Source organism: Erpetoichthys calabaricus, chromosome 9 (assembly GCF_900747795.2).
Source record: "Erpetoichthys calabaricus chromosome 9, fErpCal1.3, whole genome shotgun sequence".
In the NCBI taxonomy this organism is placed as follows: Eukaryota; Metazoa; Chordata; class Cladistia; order Polypteriformes; family Polypteridae; genus Erpetoichthys; species Erpetoichthys calabaricus.
In genome coordinates, this window is record NC_041402.2 from 31,027,803 (window position 1) to 31,042,274 (window position 14,472).

At 35.7% G+C, this 14,472-nt stretch overlaps 1 protein-coding gene across 1 annotated transcript in view; it reads right to left on the reverse strand.

The window, feature by feature from the left end:
• Positions 1-14,472, reverse strand: part of col27a1a (collagen, type XXVII, alpha 1a) — a 370,467-nt gene that overhangs the window by 127,292 nt on the left and 228,703 nt on the right. The window contains 1 exon segment of the mRNA XM_051931755.1: positions 13,819-13,872. Coding sequence (XP_051787715.1) covers positions 13,819-13,872 — 54 coding nt within the window.

Below are 14,472 nucleotides of genomic sequence, written 5' to 3' on the forward strand. Positions count from 1 at the left end.
TTGAGCATGGGAAAGGCTCTATATAAATAAAATGTATTATTATTATATATTATTAAGAGACTTAGATGGTATACAAATATTGCTGTGGAGTGTAAAAGACAAAGCAATTTAATATCACAGGAAATATTAGACAGAGCTTACCATCCACCTTAATAAAAGAACAAGTGCCTGTGTATCTGTGGGTCCTTCCAGATGAAATGTCTCTGTTATATGCCATTTGGTATGGGATTCATGAAAGCAGTGCTAATGTTATTCACCAATAGTGTGGTTTAATTGGAGTATCTGAATCCACCTTACTTGTATGAGATTGTTGTTGCCTTAGAACAATAAATGGATAATATTTTTAATAAATTCTTTTATTCATTTAATTAGAAAAAATATTTGTGGTAGATTTGAAAAGCAGCTTTTTAGTGCTTATGGTAAAAGTTACTTGAAAAAAAAATATTAATCTAATATGGGCTTTATTATTCATATAAGAAGGCAACCACAAACATTAATACTGGGATTCCACGTTGAAATGTATTGAATTAAAATGTGTTTAATCACAGCAATAATTAAATTACAGGTGTAAAACTGAATAAATGTGATCTACTGTTGCAAAAATGTGAATATTAGGCTGATACATAATTCTGTGTTGGCTCTATGTTAGTGAATGCCTGAGCAAGGGGTGTTTGCATGTGTGTGCATGTGTGTCAGTGTATTTGGGTTATAGACTGATGTCTCATCTAGGGTTATTATGGCCAGTGCTGCTGGGATAGGTTCCAGGAGCTCAGAACTCAAATGGTAATGAAAAGGTAAAAGAAATTGATGGATGGATACTTTATATGTGAGTCTAAGGAGATGAGTGAAACAGATAATAAAAGGTAACATGAAAATGTATTTTATGCACAAATCTATTCTGAGAATATACTGTACTTTTTCATTTCTGGGTTGCAGGAGCCAAAACCTACCATGGCAAGATTGTATACAAGATGTTCTGCCAGTTGATGGAAAGCTGCAGGCCATCAGGGCTAAAATTAGTGTACCAGAAGATTAAAGTGTAATTGGTAAACAAGTTAGATCAAAATCAGGAAGTTCATTACACTGAATAGTTAAGGTCAAAAACAGGAAGTTCATTACCCTGAATAGTTAAAGTCCAAAATGCAAACCAAAATTAAAGTCAATACCAAAAGGGAAAAATCTTAGTCAAAAGGTTTTATAAAATTATTCAATTTACACAATAATTTTTAGAGAATTATCTAAAGTCTTGAACAAAATATGTAACACAATGTTGGTTCATATATTGTGGCCAAGTTGGAATTATAATGGTGTAACATCTGGGAAATATTCCCTCACAATTTGTATTTGTCACTTAACAACCTGCCTTCACAATGGTGACATTCTTAGAATTGCAAAATGGCATCATGATCGTTTCAAAACAAGATGATAATAGGAAATTACATAGATAGAACTTAATTTGTCCCCAATTAAATAGGTACATATAAATATAAACAACTAAATGAACACACACACACACACGCACGCACACACACACACACACACACTTTCCTCTGAACAAAGAAATTTAAAAAGAAAGAAAACTTCTGACTTGGCTGTCATAGTCGCAGTAAGGCATTATGCAGACATATTGCTGTTGGTATAAAGGAGACTGTGTAGCATTTCTTGACACACTTCTCCTGAATAATTTGTTCGCTGAAAGTCGTCAGTGTTAATGTGTCTGATAAAGGATGTGCAGCATTGTTCATAATGACACTCAGTTTTGTTTAACCCTCTCCTTTGCTACTACCTCCAAGAGGTCCAGAGCTTACTTTTTTAATTAGAGAAAAACAAAATTCTCCATACTTCAAAACTCTGCTACCAAGTGAAAACATTATACAGCTTGAGGAAATGTAAAAAACAAACCACAAAAGAAAACGTCATAACACAAACCATGAATTAACCCTGGGTAACAAGATTATCTTTAGTAAAGCACAGTATATCATAACTGGCCATTTTAGAGTACCCAGTCTTTAGGAAGTGAGAAAAAAAGTGCAACCAGAGAAAGGTCATGAACGCATGGGCACGTGGTGAAGCATGTCTAGGTCTGTGGCAGATCAGAGCAGGTGCAGGTTATTCATATAAAGAGCAATGTGGCTCAGACCTCATGAGTGTAGGTGTGCAGTAGTAAAGTCAAATTGACATGTAGTGCTTTGTGGATTATGTATTGCACCTGTATCCACAAAAGGTTGAACAGAGGAAGCAGTAAGCAGGAGGTGAACACAGCAAAAGGGGATGACAAACTGTGTGCACCAAGGACAAAGCTGGGGTCCTTAAGCTCTGAGGCTATGGCTAATAGGCAAGGATATAGAGCTGCTGTGTTACTTTGAAGGAGTATCAGTGGATTGAGGGCACGACTGGAATGGATGGGGTATGATAGAACTGGGATGTTCAAAGGCAATGTGGTAATGTAGCTGGGTTCAAAGTTGCTTGAGTCTTTGCCTAGCATTCAAAAGAGCCCAGAGGATTAGAGTGAAGTGGCAGCACAGTGTGTGTGTGTGATGCTATAAGGGGTGCTTTTCCAGGAAGTAAACCCTGCATGTTGCATTGACATATTTTTAACCTCCTTATGGTGACTCTCATTACTTATATTTTTAGCTATGTGTATGATTTTATTCTTGGTTTTAACTTATTTAATTGGAACTATTCCTTCCTTCCTTCCTTCCTTCCTTCCACTATGGTGCTATTTTATTGATTGTTTACTGATGAGAAAGCTTTTTGAACTGCACTGCAAATTGAACACTGTTTGCTTTGTTTTTAATAAACACACTATGAAATTCACACAACACTTGTGGTTTGTACTCTCATTTCCCCTAATCCATCCTCAGTTATGACTATCAATGCCCTGGGAAATGGTAGACACCCATGGCCCTAACTGGGGCATCATTGGGGAAAACATACAAAGTGTATGAAATAGTGACAGGGCAATGGAACAGAACACGAGTTTGTGTATCTGTGAGGCACAAGTGCCACTATGTTGTCAGCATGCTATACATTTATACATGCTTTTCTTTAATTCCCATTCTTTTAAAAAAAAGTTACCATCACAGAAAAAGTCACAATAATGTTTGTGACTACTCTCCCTACCCTACTCTCTCTTCTGTTTCCTTTTCCGGTGTCCTCATCTACTCAAAGCACCGTGATGTTCCAACAATGATGGATGGATTAAAAGCCAGAAGTCTGCATGACCATCAGCATCAAGTGCCTCCGTGAGAACCCTAACTACAAAGAGGACTATTTCATTTATGTTAGGTAGAATGCCCAGAGGGGACTGGGCGGTCTCGTGGCCTGGAACCCCTGCAGATTTTATTTTTTTCTCCAGCCATCTGGAGTTTTTTTTGTTTTTTCTGTCCACCCTGGCCATCGGACCTTACTCCTTTTCTATGTTAACTAATGTTGTCTTATTTAAATTTCTTATTTTGTCTTTTATTTTTCTTTTCTTCATTATGTAAAGCACTTTGAGCTACTTTTTGTATGAAAATGTGCTATATAAATAAATGTTGTTGTTGCTGTTTGTGGAAATAGATGTCTGGCACATTATCTTACATTATCAAAAGGTTAGACTGTGACCATAAAAGTGATTGAACAAATAATACAAATAATAACTACTTATACTATTTATTCAATGAGCGCATAGTTATGTAGCAACAACTGAAACTGTGGCAAACATTAGCTGCCCTCTTACACTAACTAGCTGTTTGTGCCACAGACTATAACCAAGCATTTCTTATAATTCAGTATTAGTCTTCCACATTGCTGTGGAGGGATATAAGCAGATCCTGCAGAACTACTTTAATCCAGAAACATTAACAAAATTTTCAACCATAAACCAATTGTTTTAAGTCTTAAAGAACTTTTTTCAGTTAGGATGCTGACATTGATTAGTCATGCCGAAATTTTAAATGCTTCTTTTCAGACATTCTGATGTAGATTTTGTGTTTCCCATCATTATCTTGCTGAATGCAAAAAATATACTTTAGTGTAAAGGCAGATAAGCAGATATTGTCATTAAAAATTTTCTGATACTGAGCTGAATTAATTGTTTTTTCTCAATCAGAAAAAACTGATTTTTTTTATACTTTGCTATTATGTCATATGTTGTATAAGATTGTCTCGATCATATGCAATGTTATTTTCTTGAAATAAAATAAATAAAAAAATGATACAGAGCTGAAATAAAAGCTTTTCCAATCAGAACAAATTGTCCCGGTCTTGAAGTAGCAAAGCATCCTTACATTATCACACTACCACCATCATATTTGAATTCTGCTATTACTGTGAAAAGCTGAGATTTACTGTTTATGCGTTCAAAAACATTTCCCCAATATGTATTCAAAAACGTTGTCCCAAAACACAAGGAGACCAGTCAGTAAATGATAGATGAGCATTCATGTTCTTCTTAGTTAGCAGTAGTTTCTGCATTGTTACTCTCCAATGAAGTCTATCTGTGTCTAAAGACTTTCTAATTGTGTACTCATGAAACAGAGCCTGCAATTCTCTGGATGTTTATTAAGGATCATTTGTGACTTCCGGAATAATTTTACACTATTAGTTTACACTGTGGAACTTTAGAAATGGTTTTGTAGTCCCTTTCAGAAAGACTGATATAAATAACTTTTCTCTGATATCTTCACTGATTTTCCTTGGTCATGGCATTATATGCTCATTGAATTTATGCACTGGCAACGTGACTCTAATTTTAACACTAGAATTACCAGAGCCTATGAAAAAACTCATAGATCCGGCCCACCTTAAATCCATTCGCACCTCTCCCTCAGTGTCTTTTGTCCTGTAAATGTGCTGATCAAGACAAGCAGCAAGCAGCCTGCTATTCCATCCTCCACCGCCGCAGAACGTGCACAAAGTTCTCCCATCTCATGCCTTGATTGATTATCTGGGAGTGAAGTGCTGGAGTTTTAGAATGGAAATAATAGATCGTTATTTGGAACACATGCATTTCATGTGTGTTCCATTTCTACAATAATCTATGTAAACACATTGTTAAAACAAACGTTTTTCATATGTTAGTAGTAAATAACAAAATGTTGGCATAAACTATATAATGTGTGAAGCCTGAAGTCCAAAGATCAAATAAACACTTTCACAAAAGGTTCAAGGACGATACAACAGCTTCTGTGGCATAGCGGTAAGATTTGCTGACTTGTAATCAACAGTGCCCGGTTTGATCCTGATTGCCTCCTATATTTGCCATTTTCAGTAGTGAGCTGCTCTTATTATTAATATTATACAGTACACACATACATTTGGTTTGCGTCTGTAACAGCCGGTGTACATTTGTAGGACTTGTGAAAGTTACCCTTTTTTTTCACTTTTTATTCACCCCCCCCACCAAGGGATCTGATGCTGTTAGTTTTTATTTGAAACTGGGAGTAACTGTAGATGTGAGTGGTGTTTTGAGGCAATGGAGCTGGGCATTCTCTGATCTGGAGGGATAAAAACTGATACATAAACGCTTGTGAATCTGCCTTCTTCGTATCTCACTGTCACTTGATTTTTTTTATTCAGTTTTATTGAGTGTTCCTGCTCACGCTGAATTAGATACACCTTATGGTCTATGATGTCAAAAAAAAAAAAAACAAAAAAAAAACAGAGACATAGTTATATATGATATTTGAAATTATTCATTTTATGACCTGTATAGTACATTTTGGAAAACATTGTGGCATGGATGCAACATTATTCATATTATTCATATTCATTCGCATAACACCGTGTTTTTCTCGCAATCTTGCCAGTCCCCACATGTTACTGTTTCTTTTGTACTCCAGGACACGCAGAGGCAAAAATAGAACAGAGAGGTCAGTTCAGCGCTATATGCAATCATCACATTCAAATGTTAACAGTTCACACACACGCAAGGACCGTCCTTTCTACATTTACGACATGTGTACCTGTTGCAATGCGCACAGGCATAGGCTCAGGAACACTTTAGAAAGCCATTGTTTGTGAGCACAGTTCGTGGCTGCATCCACAAGTACATTTTAAAACTCTTCCAATGCAACAAGAAGACCAAAAAAAAGGACCACAAACAGGTTGCCTTCTCTGTGCCTGAGCTCATTTAAGACAGGCTGGGGGAAATGGAAAACTGCCCTGTGGTCTGATGAAACAAAATTTAAAATTCTTTTTGAAAATCATGAATGCTAAAGGCTTTCAGGCTAAAGAGATGAGGGACCATCTGGCTTGTTATCAGCACACATAAGCCAGCATCGGTGATAGTATGTAACTGCATTAGTGCACACGGCATTGGCAGTTGCACATCTGAGAAGGCACCAGTAATACTGAACAATATATACAGGCTTTGAAGCAACACATGCTGCCATCCAGATGACATCTTTTCAGGGAAATCTTTGCTTATTCAGCAAGACAATGCAAAACCACATTCTGCATGCATTGTAACAGCATGCCTCTGTATTAGAAAAGTCCGGGTACTAAACTCGTTGCTTGCAGTCCAGACCTTTCCTCACTGAAAACATTTGGCACAATATGAAATGAAAGATAGAACAAAGAAAGCCCTGAACTGATGAGCAGCTGAAATCCTATATTAGGCAAGAACAGGACAACATTTCACTTTGAAAACTATAACAATTGGTCTTTTCAGTTCCCAAACATTTACAGAGTGTTGTTAAAAGAAGAAGTGATGCAACAAAGTCATAAATATAACCCTGTCCCGAAGTTTTTGAAATGTGTTGCTGGCATCAAGTTCAAAATTATTATACACTAGTCATTTAGCCCGTTACAACAACGGGCGCTAGAACAGTAGTGCATAAACATTAGTAGGAACAGTCTATATTAAATGGCAAGGGACTTTGACCTCATTCTTTTTGTTGATTGTATTTTTCTTTCTTTCAGCCTTTCTTTTGTTGATGTTTACTTGCTGAGCTGACAGTTCTTCGTGGACTGCCGCCGTGTATTGTGTGTCTTTAATTTTCTGTGACAGTAATACTGTCTTGTACGTCCGCTGGCTTGTACGTCCGTAATATACCTTTAATTTTCTCTGGCGGTAATACAGGCGTGCGCGTCAGTAATATGCGTTTAATCTCCTCTGACAGAAATACTGGCTTGTATGTGGCTGTAATATCAGTCACTGTATTGTGTTCCTTTAATTCCTCTCACAGTAATACTGGTTTGTATTTCCGTAAAACGCCTGTAACTTTCTCTGACAGTAATATCGCGCATCGCACTGTGCCCTGCGCATGCGCACTTCACCAAAAGACACACACACATGGACACCTGGACGCACACAGGGATTTTATTAAAAAGGATACTTCAAAAAACATCCTTTTTAGTTTCAACATTTAATATTTTATCTTTGAACCATTTTCAATTAAATATAAAATTTACAAAAATTATTTGTAAATTCTCACATTCTGCTTTTATTTACATTACTGTATTAGATTTTTGGTGAAGATATTTACAGTAAATATAAGCATACTGTTGTTTACACTGTTTATGTAAAACTAATAAATTTGGAACATAAAGCTTAAATTAATTTTAATTTACAATTTTCTTAAAACATATGAAATACCTTTTGGAAGAGCCTTTATCGCTCATATAAAGTAGATCGTTAAAAGTTTCTGATCACCCAGAAGGTGCTGCATTCTGAACAGAGTGGTCACAAAAAATACTAATGTTAACTCCATTGTTATTACTTCATATTTTTTCATATTTTGGTACTTCATATTCTTCAATAATTGAGAAATATTTAACTTAAGAATGCACAGTTTGTATAGATAATAGAGAACTGTGTAATGGCTGAAATACAAATAGAAAGATTAATAAAAATACAGCAAAGCACAAAGTAATTTCTTCTGACTAATAAAGTCTAATTGGTCAATAAAATAAAAAAATGTATTTCATTTTAAAGTTTCTCCTATATTTAATTCAGTGGTATATCAATGTGAAAAATTTTAAATTAAGGACATTAAACATATGTGAAATTTTGGGTTTGAAAATAAAGCATTTTCATCTTGATTCCTAGATCTATTAGATTGAACTGAAGTGGACACTCATCCTGGTGCAAATATACACACTGTAAGTGGCCTCTCTATTAGATAGAAGCACAGGTACCAAATTGCTTCTAAATTTTTCCACAGAATATCCTGAAATTCATTGAGGAATGGACACAATAAGGTGTCTAAATACTGACCAGTATTGCTGACAGATGTCTGCCAGTATGTTTCACATTTTTGCAAATTAGCTGGTGGTAGATCTCAACTCTGAATACTTCTGTCTATTATAAGCCACAGATGATCTGTTAAATCGAGATCTACTGAATGTCACTACAAACAAAATCACAGAATTAAAATTAAAAGTAAAAAGTTTGTTTTGCTTGAATGTCCTTATGTAGACATTTCTTATTGCTTGCCAAATACTAACTAGCTTGTAAACAAAAAAGCAAAAAACAAATGAAAAAGTAAAAAATCAACAAAGGATTAAACAGGTACACAAAAATATGCGCTCAAAAACTAGAAAAAAATAATGTGCAAATGTAGTCACAGTTGGAAAAATTCCTTTAAAAATTCCAGATCAAGACTGTAAATTAAAGAAACTACAATCTTACCATTATTCCAGGATACTTAAATTGTGAGGGAAAGTGGCTGACTTACATAGTAAACCTCACTGCATTATGCAGTCAAAGCCATCTTGGATTCCTGGAACAAAGGATTGTGTCTTTACAATGTAACAGGAGAATGCACGCTGGCATCCCTCCACATTCACAATCATGCTAAAGAAAGCCAAAGGCTTCTTATAATGCAGAAGAAAGAGCTGTTACTAGAGAGACCTTAATGTGGAAAAAGCAAATACAAAAATACAAATAAATTTGCTGTGTCACTGCAAATATCTAAACAAACCCTAACCTTAACTGTCTAGAGGGGTGAGTTCCTCACTTCCATAAATTTGCTTTGCCTCTTGCTTGGCAAAATGCAAACATTTTGGGACTTTTGGTGAACACGGAAAAATACTTAAAGTCAATTGTGGAGAAAACAAAACTAATTTTAAGTGAATTACATTAGTGCAATGTTATTTTAAGTGTCCCTGAGGGCTAGGGAAGCATCTGCCAAGTATGCTGGAGACAACTATGATTTGAGACAGCTGTGCTAACCACTGCACCACTGTGCCTCCTTGAGATAAAAAATACTTAAAATACTCAAGAGATCTTTATCTCTCTGCATTTCCCGAGCTGCTATCACTATGACTAACTAATGCCCACAGAGGCTGGGATGCCTTGGATCAGCAATACATACTTGGAGGGCTGTCCATAGCGAGGATCATAACATGCTAATTCAGCAGTGAAGGCACAACATACAATGAATCTATGTTGAGCACAGAAGTAATTTTATAATATTTTCATGGTCAAGCTAATGTGCTCCTCAAAAGTTTATTTTTTTAATGCATATGGCAGTCCCTTAAAATGTCTCTTTAGTTTTAATGCATGTTTTGCACTCACTAACTTTATTACTTCCTTATATTCAGAACAGGGCAGGATCCCCTTTTGCCTCTAAAACTATCTAAATTCTTTGAGGTGTGAGGTGCTTGAAACATTCCTTAGGGACTTTGGTTGACTAGTTTATATTGCTCAATTATTGAAGGCATTTTGGGCTCACATTCATGAACTGAAACCACTTTAAAGGGTCTCTCTTACAATGACATCCACAGACTATGGTTATCACTAAAGTAAACTGAAGTTACGGTAATATTTATAAAACTAAATGAAAATGTGTGTCTTGTTTAAACAGGTCAGATTGTGGCTATACAATAGACAGTTAGATAAAGTGCTATGAAAAAGTATTTGCTCCCTTTCTGATTTTATCTAGTATTGCAAAATTTCATACTGAACATTTTAATGTATTCAGTCAAAATCTAGTATTAGATAAAAGGTACTTGAGTGAACAAATACCACACTTATGTCATTTATTGAATTAACTTACTTATCCAACACCAGCTAACAATGTGTGAAAAATTAGTTGCTTCCTTACATTTAATAATTTATGGCAACTTTAGCCACAATAGTGTAATGCAATATTAATCTTCAATATTATAGTTGAAGAATGTTGCCTTATTTTTCCTTACAGAACTGCTTTTGTTCAGGAACATAGGTAGGTTTTTGAATACTTACTAGTTTCAAGTTCTAAACAATTATGTTGGATTTAGGTCTGGAGATTGAGTAGTCATGGCTGACTATTCCTAGGAAGATTCCCTTCTATTCTCCATTTAGATATTATGGCTCTCACTTTAGTTCAGATGTCAGAAACCTATTTATGATATTATGACTAATTTCCTTTGATCATGGCATTAGATTCTTGCTGGTGGCAACTTGATTCCAAAGGTAATGGTCAAAGTAAGTGAAGTTTACACTGAGCAGGGCTGGCTATAATCAAGTCTATTTCTGTTCAGTCAGTTGACTCTGATTATTTCTCTAATCATGTTGCATGTTGGTTGGAAATACCAGTGTAATCTGCCACAAAGAAAAGATCACCTATTGTCCAATGCTTGTGTTCTTTCACTCATTTTAACCTTTTCTTTTTACAGTTATTTGCCAGTTTCAAATATGGCTGTTTCTTTGAAACTCAGCCTTTAAGGCTAGCATCCTGGAATCGTCTTTTGTTGACTAAATATATTTTGCAGAGAGCAAATTGCAATTCAAGTGATGTAAGCACACCATCAATCAATGTACTGTTAGTTGTTGGTTGAAGAGGGTCTATGAATAATTGTAGCTCAAATATCTTAAACATAACATTTTGAAAAGTGCACCTAATGGAAAGGTAAAACTACTGTTGAAGTCTGGATGTAAAATTGTTTGCTACTTCAGATCATGGTGGATGGAGAGCAGGTCTGGGGATTTACAGTGTCAAAAATTAAATTGTGCAGATAATGCAGCAAATGAAATCACACTTGTGTACACATCTGTTCATTCTGTGCTTTAACTTTATCATACAATAATTTTTATATAAGTGTTTTTTTTTTGTTTTTACCATTAATCTACCTCAAATAGCAGGAGAAGTGAGCTGGTGTACCAGCAGCTTGCACATATATGGCTCACCCAGTATTAGCCTAACTTGTACTGGGGAACTGTTTTGCAGTCAGTAGCGGCTGCTAGACGAGCAAAAGAGGAAAATATACAAAATCTATAAACTGAAGTGACATCACTCAATGTAAATTTCCATCCATCCATTTTCCAACCCGCTGAATCCAAACACAGGGTCACGGGGGTCTGCTGGAGCCAATCCCAGCCAACACAGGGCGCAAGGAAGAAACCAATCCCGAGCAGGGCGCCAACCCACCGCAGGACACACACACACCCACACCAAGCACACACTAGGGACAATTTAGAACCTAAACTACATGTCTTTGGACCGTGGGAGGAAACCGGAGCACCCGGAGGAAACCCACACAGACATGGGGAGAACATGCAAACTCCACACAGGGAGGACCCGGGAAGCAAACCCAGGTCTCCTAACTGTGAGGCAGCAGCGCTACCACTGTGCCACCGAGCCGCTTCAATGTATATTTAAAAAAGCAAAATAATCTGTAATTCAAGTTGCACAGATACGTTTCTCCATTTTTAAGACAGAGAAATTAGTAAATTCACCAATGATTTTCAAAGTGAAACTTTGAAATTACAAAACGTGTGCTCTGTATAAGATATCAAATTGAAAACTGAACTTTAATGACACATTTCCTTAAAGAACACATATAACAAATATCAACAAAACCAGTCTATTCAAATATGTTTCCTGTGGACAGACAGACATGACAATCATAGGTCTTCTTTGCATTATATGCTAAAAAGAGCTAAAAAGCTAAAAAGAGCTCTCTCTCTTTCACTCCCTCTAACTCTCTCTCTCTCTCTCTTTCTATAGATAGATAGATACTGTATGCATTCAAGTAGTAATTAAGACCTGCACTGTGCCAGTCATTTTGTTTTCCTCATGGAATGGATACCACAGTTACCGTGAAAGTACAGTACATATAGTAATAGAAAAATTTATAGAATACTAATAAAATACTCCTAAAAAGAGTGGGGCTGCTTACCAGTTGGGAATAATTTTTCATGTACCACCCTGCATATAGTACAATAATATATTGTATATAAAAGAATACTTTTAAGATGATTGTCAGCATGGTGATGCAGTAGTTACTAGGCGGCCTGAAGTTGAATATCACGTCAGTTAATTTCCACATGAAATTGGCATATTCTTTCTGTGCCTGTATAGGTTTTCCTTTAATGTGATATGCAATGAATGATCAAAATAAAAAAAATCAAAATCAAAATGTATTTATAAAGCACAATTTTATGACACCATAAGTGTAAGCCAATGTGCTGTACAATAAAATCAAAAAATATCAATAATAAATCAGTAAACAAACAAAGGACAAAAATTACATAAATACTAAAACAAATAAGTTAAAAGAACCAATTAGAAGATAAACAATTTACAGAAAAACAATGGATATGAAAAAATTAATAAATACTTAATAAAATTGATACCAGAGTTACTCATGTACAGTTAAAAGCAATTGAAAACAAGTGTGTTTTAAGTCTTGATTTAAACATTTGAGTTGAAGAAGCTAACCTAATTTCAATTGGCAGAGCATTCCATAACTTTGGTGCTAGTACTACAAAGGCACGATCACCCCTTGTCTTCATCTTAGACTTTGGCACAACCAACAATTGTTATTGAGTGGAACATATAGAGCGGACTGGTGTATACGGAACCAGCAACTTGGCCAGATAGGATGAAGCAACATTATTTAGCGACTTATAAACCAAAAGTTAAATTTTAAAATGAATCCTAAATTCAACTGGGAGCCAATGAAGCAAGGCCAGAATTGGAGTAATGGACACAACTTTCTGAGACCCAGTAAGAAAACGAGCAGCAGCATTCTGAACCATCTGTAGCCAAGAAAGATGAAATTTACTGATTCCAGAATAAAGTGAATTATAATAATCGAGGCGCGATATAATAAAAGTATGGTATACCTTTTTCAAATCAGAGTGCCCCAGAAACGGGTTGACTCTAGCAAGCAGTCTAAGCTGAAAAAAGCAGATCTTAACAATGGATGAAATCTGTTTATTAAAATAAAGATCGGAATCAAGGATAACTCCAAGAGGTTTGCAGAACCCAGCTAATGAGCCAAGCTGATCCCTGACAGCCCCATCAGACGCCATTGGTCCAAATACAATAACCTCAGTCTTACTCTGATTGAGATTCAAAAAATGTACGGCCATGTAATTTTTGATCTCATTATAACATTCATGTAGTGACGTTAAGGACTCCTTAGTCATAGGTAAATAAATCTGGGTATCGTCAGCGTAGAAATGAAATGACGTGCCATATTTGCAAAATATGGACCCAAGGGGTAGCAAATACAAAGAAAATAACAAAGGATCCAGAATAGACCCCTGTGGAACACTATACTTCAAATGAGCAGTGGTCCTATTAGTGAAATAAGATTTAAACCAAATGAATGATGTGCAAGTTAAGTTAATTGGTGACTCAAAACTGGCCCAGTGTGTGTATGGGTGTGAAAGTGAATGTGCCAGACTTATACAGGACTGGCTTAGTGCCTTGCACCTTGAATTACATTAAGAGAGTTTGAGAATTTTAGTTTCAAGACCTGAGTCTCAAACAAAACAGCTCAGCCGCTCTTTTTTCCCCAAAACACATACACTTTTACTTTACATACTTAACACACCTTGTTGTTAACAGGCAAACAAGAATAAGCCACTTCACAAGTGATTAATTTGCTTTCACTTACTGGGTTTCCATCTGGGCCTGGAGGTCCTCTTTCCCCAAAGTCACCCGTAAATCCCTAAAGAAGCAATTAAGAAAACAAAGAAACAAATAAACAAACAAACATATATATATATATATTCAGTGTAAAACAAACAGGAGTTATTATGTGGTGTTGCCCATTTGAGGATACTCTCCTAAATGTATATGTAATAACATTAATAATAATATCTTAATTGACATATTTATTTTACACCTAGACAGAGTAAAACAATTCCCTCACTGCCAATGTTTTAATTGTAGCAGTGCTGAAAAATTATATTAGCGACCCATTACTCTATTACTCTACAGGCAAGCATTGTGTAGTGAATACATATGCAGATTAAATATATTATAAGTAACATAGGCCACCTGGTAAGAAGAACCTCTAGCCTATAATGTTAAAAAAGCACTTATAAGCTATCTTCACACAGAATGGTCAGAGATATTTTTAATGTGTATAATTGTGATTCTGCTTTGTTTAACACAATGTTGCCACAATCGAGCTAATAGAATTTAGGATTTAGTAAAGATGTCAAAAATAGTCATGTTTCTGGAAATACTAATAATGAATATATTTGTTCAATACACACCAGAAATTCTCTGTGACGTAATACTTGACCAAGGGTCATAAACAATG